Below are 9967 nucleotides of genomic sequence, written 5' to 3' on the forward strand. Positions count from 1 at the left end.
CATCTCTGCTGCCAGAGTTCTGCTTTATTCAAGAAAATGAAATGTACGTGTAACGTAACTGTAGATCTTTGTTCAAGAGCCTAGAAGAGGCTTGGGAAGATGGTAATGAGATGCTTTGTTTTCATGCTGATCAGATACGGTATAAACACTGATGTTTTGTACATACACTGCAGCTGGTGTTCCCATTTTGTGCTAATGATATCTCTTGCATTTGACTTCATAGCCAGGTGTGGAGCTTTTTTAACATAACTTTTAAGGAAAGCTGCCACAAGTGTCAGAAGTGCTGTGTATTGAATAATAGTGTTTTACTGGGTCATGGCTTGGAATTCTGGTCTCTGTCTTTTTGCATTAGGTTTTAAGAGTGATAGTTTATCTGTTAAAGCAAGTTCATAGTTGGTGTGTCACTACAGTTTAACCTCTGCCATATTGGCTTCTCACAGGTTGAGTTGTACTGTTGACGTAGACAAGAAAATAAGTTCTTAACTCAGCTTTCTGTATAGCAGTTTATACCTCAGCATGCATTATTCCAGCAGGTCATCAGTCTCTTGTCAGTTTGTCTAAGCAGACAGCACGGGTTATTTAAATGTTACCTCATTTCTAAAGATAAAGTGCAAAAGACTCATCGCGGCAGTACATTGAGAAGCTGAGCATTTATACTGACTATTCTGTGATTTGTCTGAAAGAACTCACTTTTTGTTTTCTTTCAGATTATTTAGAGTAGGTCTTTATTTGTTTTCTCATTCTTTGTGTATGCATGTGGTCTTTGCCATTGTCACAACTGTTTGATTCTGTGCTTTTGTTGGCTTTGAGACGGACTGTTGCATGATAAAGCATCAATCTTACAAGATTTAATTTTTAGGCCTTTTTTAAAGTTACATATATATGAAAGACAAAACTGAAGCCCCTTGCTTGAAGTTTAGGGAATGTTTCCAAGAAGCATGAGTTTAAGCACAACTGAATATACTCTGCATACCACTTCAAGACAGATTTTTGTTGTGATCTAGCATACTTTATTGATTCTTCTGTTCAGAGATGGCACCTTCTGCTTTCCATGTGCTGTGTGTCTATACCTTAATTCATGTCTCTTCCTCCTTATTATTTCGTCTCCATAAAGTGTTCAGTTGAGTGGGGCTGGCTAAAACTTAACTTAAGTGTGACCATGTGGCTTAGTTAATAATTGCTTAATAACATTATTCTCTGTATTTGCCAGCAACAGTGTGCCAGAATCTTGGATGATCTTGAATTTTTAAAATAGATGCTAACACTTGGAAAGCTTTCCATTTTGGTTCATATGTTATTTTATTTTTGCAGCAATCTGACAGAAGCTGATGGGCAGCAAACACACAGAACTGTAGGAAGTTATCTGATGATACAGTAATACATACAAAATAGGTATTGCAATAGCTAGTACAAATTTGCAGTAGTTGTATCAAATAAGAATGTGCCCTTTTAAAAAGCGTTTTTTTAATGTTTGATATGTTTTCTCACAGTAGCTTATATCTAGGATACTGAGTATTATTGGCAAGTAAGCGAAAAGTCACGTGTGGAATTAGAAGATCTAGGCTGAGTAATTCAGTGCCAGAACAGGCCCCGTTAATGTAGGTGAAAAACCAAGAAGAATTTCCAAGACTAGAGAATAGTTTGTAATAATATATAACATTATACAATAATGTATGACATTGTGTATAATGCATAATTACTTTTTTCTTTCTAATAGGAAGATATCTTTCGCCAGATTGTCTACATTGGACTTTATCTCTTTCATATTGCTGGAGCCTATCTCCTGAAGTAAGTCAATTGTAAGCTTTTGCTGGCTTCATGCACTGTCTTAAGCATCTAACAAAATGTTTGAATGTTTGTTTTATTTGTTTTGATAGTCTGACCCATCTTGGACTTGTTCTTCTGGTATTGCATTACTTCGTTGAATTTCTTTTCCACATATCCCGTCTTTTCTACTTCAGTGATGAAAGATACCAGAAAGGGCAAGTAGTCTTTATCTTTTAAATTCATGTAATTTCTGTCTCAAAGCCTTGGGTATTTAGCTAACCAGAAACCAAAATTCACAAAGACATTCAGCAGTGTTTTCTTAGAGGCCACAGTTCTCCAGACTAGTGTTACTATTTCTATCTCTAAACCAACTATTTTTTTACCTTATTTGTCTATTTAAGTAAATGTTAGTAGCAGTATAAAATGAAATAAAATGTTACACCATGTACTAATGTTAAGAAAAAGCAACTTTCTGTTGAGTTGAAATTAGTTTTCAGTACATACCTTGGTTTGTAGAAGAAGATTGTGAGGAAGGGCTTTTCTTGCTTTTTGTCTTCTATAAATACTAGAAATACAAGACTAGGATAGGTGCAAAATAATTAATTTAGCTAAGTTCTTAAATTTCAGATATATTCACATGGTGAAGAGTAAACGTTTGTGTTGTTAATACCTGTGAACAGAAAATTAATTTAGTATTTGTGGTGGTTTTCTTTGTAGGTTTTCACTGTGGGCAGTTCTTTTTGTTTTGGGAAGGCTTCTCACCTTGATTCTCTCGGTCCTCACTTTTGGCTTTGGACTGGCAAGAGCAGAAGATCAGCAGCTGAATTTCAGTACTGGAAACTTTAATATCCTGGCTGTTAGGTATAGTAAACTTGCAATGGTTCTTAAGCATGAGCTGTAAACCTGTGTTAAATAAACAATAAATGGTATGATCTTAACGCTAGTAATTCTGAATGGTTAGGTGTTTTCATGCAACCGATGGGATCAATAGGAATAGCTTCTGTAACAAACTTGTAAGGCACAGTGAAAAGAATTGAAGAATTTACAGTCTGCAGCTGAGAAATCGCTAACTGGTTACTCATTTTTTTTCATTAAAAAAAAAAAAAACCCAGAATTAAAAGGAATATCCAATTACAGGGATTACTAGTGAATTGAATTCTAGATATAGTTGCAGTGAGTTTATCCGTAGAGGTCAAGGCATTATGCCCAGAGCATCTTTGGTCCTGGCTGAAGATTTCTACCTCTTTCTTTGCCTTTATTACAGCTCCTATTGCTGCTATGTGATACAGAGCGTTCAGCCAACCACCTGGCCTTTTTATACATCAAATCCAGAAAAGAAAGTTATTGAAACATTGACAGTGTCAGTATTCCATGTGGAATTGATACTCAGAATCGCAAGGCTCTCTTACACTATTTTCAGCTCTTACTGGCTGGTACCTTGAGAGTAACACTGAGAAAGGAGAAAGTAGGAAAGAAATCTAGTGTTACCCAGTTTTTAGAGGGGCACAGACCTCACTCTCATGTATTTAGTTTTGTTCAGCTGTGCTAAGCCCAGTCACCCTGTGTGAGGTAACTCTTGCATGGCTTAGAAAATGGATGTTATTAGGAGGAGGAGAAGGCACCAAAAAAACCCCAAACCCTAAACTTTTTACAAAATAGTGTTATCTAGAAGGAATCACTCTAATGCGTTTGAGAAACCTGAGGAGAAAGGCAGTTCATGACATAAAAAAACCTATCAGAAGTGGTGTTCTACTTTCCTTTTCTATTGAATGAGATAAACTTACAGATAAACTTTCGCCTGTGTTTTGTTTCTAGAATCAGTGTACTGGCCTCTATCTGTATGACTCAAGCATTTATGATGTGGAAGTTCATTAATTTCCAGCTTCGGAGATGGAGAGAGCATTCTTCTTCTCAGCCTCAGTCAGTGAAAAAGAAGTTTGTAACAACTAAAGGAAAGACCTCCAGAAAAGAAAGAGGTTTGTATTTTCAGATTTCCTGTTGCCTTGACTTCTCAAAAACAACTTGAGATAATGCAGAGATTTTTTAAAATATAATTGCTGAAGAAACGTTTTATGTTTCACTTACAAGTGAGATAACTCCGTTTCAGAAGCAGTATTGGTGAATATTGTTGGGGTTTTTTTTTAATTAAAATATTTACTATATATTAATTGTTTGGTTTTTCTCTTCTAATTGAATGAAGGAATTACCATTTCTTTGGTTAATGCAACATGAAATTTTTATTATGCATAATTCTGTTACTTGAGCAAAATGTGCCATGCCTATGTTTTGTTCCCTTATAAAAAGAGAACAGACATATTTTTAGATCTGTTCTCATAATTAATTACTTCTAAATTTTTCTTGCAATTAATTTCAAGCTTGTTTATCATTGCTGCTAAACTCAGGTTTTAGGGCAAGGAGACAGTTTGATCATCCAGTAAGTAAGCTTGTATTGGCCTGTTTTTACTAAAAATAGAATTTTGATACTTTTAAGGGGTGGTAGTAAATACTGACTACTCTAAACCTGTGTAGAAGCATTTGGAAACGAACTAGGGACTCCAGGTTTGACTTCTTGATTATGTCACACTCTTTATGGAAAGGACATGAAAGATGAACTAAATGCTTTTTCCTCCAAGGAAAATTATGTACACCATTAAAAAAAAACTAAGTCCCCACACTTCAGTATTTCTATTGTACCAACAGTGAAACTTCTGTGTATGTAATTGCTAGCTTGAGTAACTTGTGCACTTTTTTGAAACTCCTTGTGTCATTTCAAAAGCTTATTTTGGCATGATCCTTTGCTACCAATCATGTATTGCCAACCTGTTCCACATTTTTTTTTATCTGTTGAACATAAGGTGTGTGAAGACATCTGCACTGAGAACTAAGATTTCTGGTCAGAGATAATTCAGTGTTGTTCGGTTTGTTTGTTTGTTTTTTCAAGTTTCTTTTTAAAATCATAGAATCACAGAATCATAGAATGGCCTGGGTTGAAAAGGACCTCAAAGATCATATAGTTTCAACCCCCCTGCTGTGGGCAGGGTTGCCTACCACTAGAGCAGGCGGCCCAGGCCCCCATCCAGCCTGGCCTTGAACACCTTCAGGGATGGGGCATCCACAGCTTCTCTGGGCAACCTGTTCCAATGTCTGAACACCCTCTGCATGAAAAATTTCTGCCTAATATTCAACCTAAATCTCCCCTCTCTTAGTTTAAAACCATTCCCCCTCATCCTGTCACTATCAACCCCTGTTAAATAGTCGCTCCCCCTCCTGTTTATATGCTCCCTTCAAGTACTGGAAGGCCCCAATGAGGTCTCCCGGGAGCCTTCTCTTCTCCAAGCTAAACAAGCCCAGTTCCCTCAACCTTTCTTCATAGGAGAGGTGCTCCAGCCCTCTGATCATCTTTGTGGCCCTCCTCTGGACCTGCTTCAAGAGCTCCACGTCTTTCTTGTGCTGGGGACCCCAGGCCTGGACACAGTACTCCAGATGGGGTCTCACAAGAGCAGAGCAGAGGGGGAGAATCACCTCCCTCTCCCTGCTGGCCACCCCTTTTTTAATGCAGCCCAGGACATAGTTGGCCTTCCGGGCTGCAAGCGCACACTGCTGGCTCATGTCCAGCTTCTCGTCCACCAGGACCCCCAAGTCCTTCTCCACAGGGCTGCTCTCAAGGAATTCTTCTCCCAGTCTTCTGTACAAGTACCTCGTGCTTTAGAGTATTTTTTTTGTCAGAAAAATCCAGTTGAACTTTTGGTTTGGTTTGGGTTGTGTTGTTTTTTTTAATGGAGTGAAGGTAGTTTTCTATGTAGGTGTCCTCCTTAATCAGAGCTTCATGTTCATTGTGTCTTACTATGGTTTATGTAGAATTAATATAAATCTCCTATGACAAATATTTTTAAAGCATAAACTTTAATGGCATTTTAGTCAGTGAGTCAAAAGCTTTTTAAAATATCTTAAACTGTTTCATGTGATTTGATGAATTTGCTTGTTTTCACTGAACTTCAATGGAAACTTGCAAGTGGCAAATGAATAGTGAAAGAGGCAGTTAATTGGAATGGTGGTTATATTCACAAAATAATTGAGCTCTGCCTATCTTAAAGACTGCAGAATTTTACAGCTTATTCTAAGTGGAAGTAAAAGAACGTTATAATCTGAAAGGTTAGTGGCGCTTCAGATTCTTCTGTTTTGAAGATTCCCATAATGTTGTCTGTTCAGAACGCTTGCACAGGATGCAGCAAGACAGTGTTTTTGAATTAATAATACATGCAATTAAACTGTTTAAAACAGACTTTTTTTTGTGGGTGGATGGATTTTTGGGAGACAGAGTACAGTAAAATGCATTACATTTAGGCAACATGCTGATTCTTGTTCTTTGTTTTACTTACACTTGTTTTGACTTAACTGTTTAAGAAAATATGATTTTAATTAGCTGGCTTAGATCTAGCTTATTGTTTGTAAGCTTCTTAATCAAGAAGCTTACAAATAACACAGAAGTATCCAAAGACCACCTTATAGAGGCTTAAAATGATGGTGTCATTTACAACCAAATATATTGGATAGACTATTACTGTTCCTATGTGACGAATTGGGCCTGTGTCTGGTCTCATTCTCATGTATGTTTCTGCCTTTTTTTTTTTTTTTTAGTGTTTATTTGCCTAAATGAGAACATTTGGGTGTAGTGGGGGAGAGCAGGAGATCAATGGTTGTTTTTGTGGACTGGCCACACTCTGTGGTGATCTGCAACACATCTGCAGATGGAAATCATTAATTGAACCAGTTGCTTGTACAAAAAAACTCAATGGTTGCTTGAAGTCAGAATGATACCTTAAGTCAGAGCAGAGATGTTAAGCTGCAAGCATTATAGCTGGCTATGCACTCTGCTCTTTGATTTGTTTTATAAATATGGTTACTGTCAGGCCACATCTCCACTTCTGTGGGTTGTGGTGATACTGAATAAAGGGGATACTTTTAGTTCACAGTGGTATCATGTTTCCTGTAAGTTGTGTGCATTATGAATCCATAGATGGTGGATCATTGTTCTAGGGAAAACTTTTGCTACCAGATAGTCATTGTGGTACCTGTACAGATTAAAATTCTTGAGACCTTTAAATTGGCCCAGAAGTGGGATAGAAGTAGAGAGTTGCAGCTAGTAACACCTTCCTGCATTGTGCTCGTAGATAAGTGCCTGGTCTTGTTCAGGGAAGTCTTTCTGTATACACATACGTAGTGTTTTACTTCTGTCCATCTTATCTATGTAAATAGCTTTGTCAGAACATAAATGAATGCTATATGTTGAAGTATACTTTAATAATTGTGTGTGTATGAGTATATAAAAATTTCCCATATATATGAAAAGCTTGTAAAGGTAAGTGAAGGCATGTAATTTTAGCAAGAATTAAAATACGAAACAGGTGGGATGAACAATAAAGACCTGTACCAGAGAATTGTATATATGCTGTGTGTCTCCAGAATTTCACAGGACAGTCTCATCTGCAGGTCGAGTGTTCTACTTTTGAAGATAATATCTTCTAAAATATTTTAGCTCATCTTGATTTTTCAGTCTAGATGCATATACTGAGCATATTTCAGTCTGGCAATGTCAGGAAACTGGACTTTATAATTTTGTACTCTGTAAAAGCTCCATTATACTGTTACATTATGAATTATAATGATGAGGTTTAACAAAGAATCACAGAATCACAGAATGTTAGAGATTGGAAGGACCTCGAAAGATCATCTAGTCCAATCCCCCTGCCAGAGCAGGAACACCTAGATCAGATCACACAGGAACGCATCCAGGCGGGCTTTGAATTGTGTCCAGAGAAGGTGACTCCACAACCTCTCTGGGCAGCCTGTTCCAGTGCTCTGTCACCCTCCCCGTGAAGAAGTTTTTTCTCATATTCAAGTGGAACCTCCTATGTTCCAGCTTGAACCCATTGCCCCTTGTCCTGTCACTAGATGTCACAGAGAAGAGCCTGGCTCCATCCTCCTGACACTCACCCTTTACATATTTATAAACATTGATTAGGTCACCCCTCAGTCTCCTCTTTTCCAGGCTAAAGAGACCCAGCTCCCTCAGCCTTTCCTCATAAGGGAGATGCTCCATTCCCTTCATCATCTTTGTGGCTCTGCGCTGGACTCTCTCCAGCAGTTCCCTGTCCCTCTTGAACTGAGGGGCCCAGAAGATACATCAGAAAATATGTTAAAATACTGTTTGTATAGGATGTACAAAAACATAATAAAATATAAAGCATCTCATTGTATTTGAAAAATGTTTTCTTTTTTTTTCTAGAAAATGGAATAAATGGAACAGTGACCTCAAATGGAGCAGACTCGCCTCGTAGCAGGAAGGATAAATCCTCGTAAAACTGGGTTTTATTAAGTTAATTGACTAATGTCCCCAAAGAATCTGCTTTTTACATGGATGGCCCTTCAGCACTAGAGATGTTATGGATTAAAGAAAATACAATTCATGTTTTTTGATTATTGCTGTTGTTTTGAGAAACTTTTTTTAAAAGCCATTTTGACTAAGAAAAAGGTTTATCTGTCTTCAAATACGGGGGGGGGGGGAATAAAACACTTTTTAAATAACATTGACACTTTTTTAAACATTTATTGTGATGAATTAACTTCACTTAATGAGTATCACTGTTGCAATGTATTATTTCCTTCCAGTTTTTGTAGTCTTGGTGGTGATATATACTGTTCTACCAACTTCACTTTTCCCAAGTTCTTCAAGAAGTATTGCAAAATTGAAGTAAAAACTTAGTATGCATTTTCAGATACTCTGGCTTTTCAGTTCATTGCCTTGATTCAAACTTACCGTTCAAATTGGGATTCCGAGACCACACCAATAAATCTCTTGATTTTGTGGTTATTAGCTAAACAATGTCTGCTCTAAGAACTGCCCCGTATCATTAAAAAAACTGAACTAATTGGAAATGTTGCAGAGTCTTATTGTTTGTTGGTTAGAAATCTCTTATAAGGAACAAAAAACCTTTTTGAGATATAGCTTTAGCACTTGAAAATTAGAAGGGAGCGTGTATGGTCATAGAAAGAGTTGATTTGAGTAGCACTGTTAACTCCTGTCTGTGCTTTTACAGTGTACATATCTTGGAGAATTAGTGTGCATTGGACCTTCTTCGAAAACTTACTGTCTGATTTTAGAGGGTGGAGATTCTTACAATGTGTTGTTGTGTTTGTTTTGGGGGGCATTTAATGCTCCATGAAGAGGGAATTTAGTAGATAAATGGATCGAGTTATGAGAACATTCCTTTATTCTAACTGCTTTGCTTTGTTTCACCTCTCTTAGGAAATAATTTGATATCTCCTATATATATATTTTTATGAAAAAATATTTAAAAGCTACAACTTCTTAAAACTGATTTATTGTGCCCCTTGCTACAACTGGAGAAATCTTAATTTAAGATTTTTTCCGTTATCTGTCTTCATAATTGTATTAAATGTGAAGCTTTGTCCAGTTAATTTTCCAGTTTAATATGCAGTTAATGTTTCCTCTGTACCCTTTTGTGATGGGTATAATTCAACCCATTTCACTTGAGAATGAGTTAGAGGTTTAATTCAGTGTTAAGAAGAAGTTGCTAAATTAGTCTTTCAAGTTAACCCAGGTATTGGACTGCCTATTGATTGAGAGGAGTAATTATGAGCAATCAAGCTGATAAAATAGTTTTAATTAAGAACTTACTATAGTTGAGTTTATACCCAACAAAATAATGAATCTGCATTCTGTATCTTCTACAGTTCGGTTGCTTACTATACAGAATAAATGTTTCTAGTACTAAAACTTCACTACAAATAACTATCCATTCTTCAATTGTTTAGTACTATTTGGAGTTATTGCAGTATAATTTATTATGCTTTGGCTAATTTCAGTCACAGTTCCCGAGTACTTGCTTTACAGCTCCTGAAGTGAACTTGACAGACTTGGACTTGCTTAGCTTGAGAATTCTGGGGCAGCGTGCCCTGTAAATATGCCCAGTCTGCTTCAGTGTAAGTAGCTGTATCATGTCTTGATTTGAAGAAGTAAAACTCAAGTGGTGAGGCTGCGAATCTATCTGATCTGACCATGAAACTGGAAAATTGGAACTCAGAAATTTTGAGGGAATTGCATACATTAAATAGTCACTGCACAAAATCATGTTTCATGTCTGATGTTTCTAAAAAGACCTTCATAGATTCTGTGTGC

At 36.9% G+C, this 9967-nt stretch overlaps 1 protein-coding gene across 1 annotated transcript; it reads left to right on the top strand.

Moving 5' to 3' along the window:
- Positions 1-1717: 1717 nt before the first annotated feature.
- Positions 1718-8694, top strand: LOC104459651 (translocating chain-associated membrane protein 1-like; the record flags this gene model as incomplete). The annotated part of the gene is made up of 5 exons (XM_010087465.1): positions 1718-1788; positions 1878-1982; positions 2485-2628; positions 3583-3743; positions 8054-8694. Coding segments are annotated over 5 exons (555 nt in total), but the record flags the coding sequence as incomplete, so codon positions are not given.
- Between the last annotated feature and the right edge of the window lie 1273 nt (positions 8695-9967).

The sequence above is a fragment of the Pterocles gutturalis genome, unplaced genomic scaffold, assembly GCF_000699245.1.
Source record: "Pterocles gutturalis isolate BGI_N339 unplaced genomic scaffold, ASM69924v1 scaffold13341, whole genome shotgun sequence".
Classification (NCBI taxonomy): domain Eukaryota; kingdom Metazoa; phylum Chordata; class Aves; order Pterocliformes; family Pteroclidae; genus Pterocles; species Pterocles gutturalis.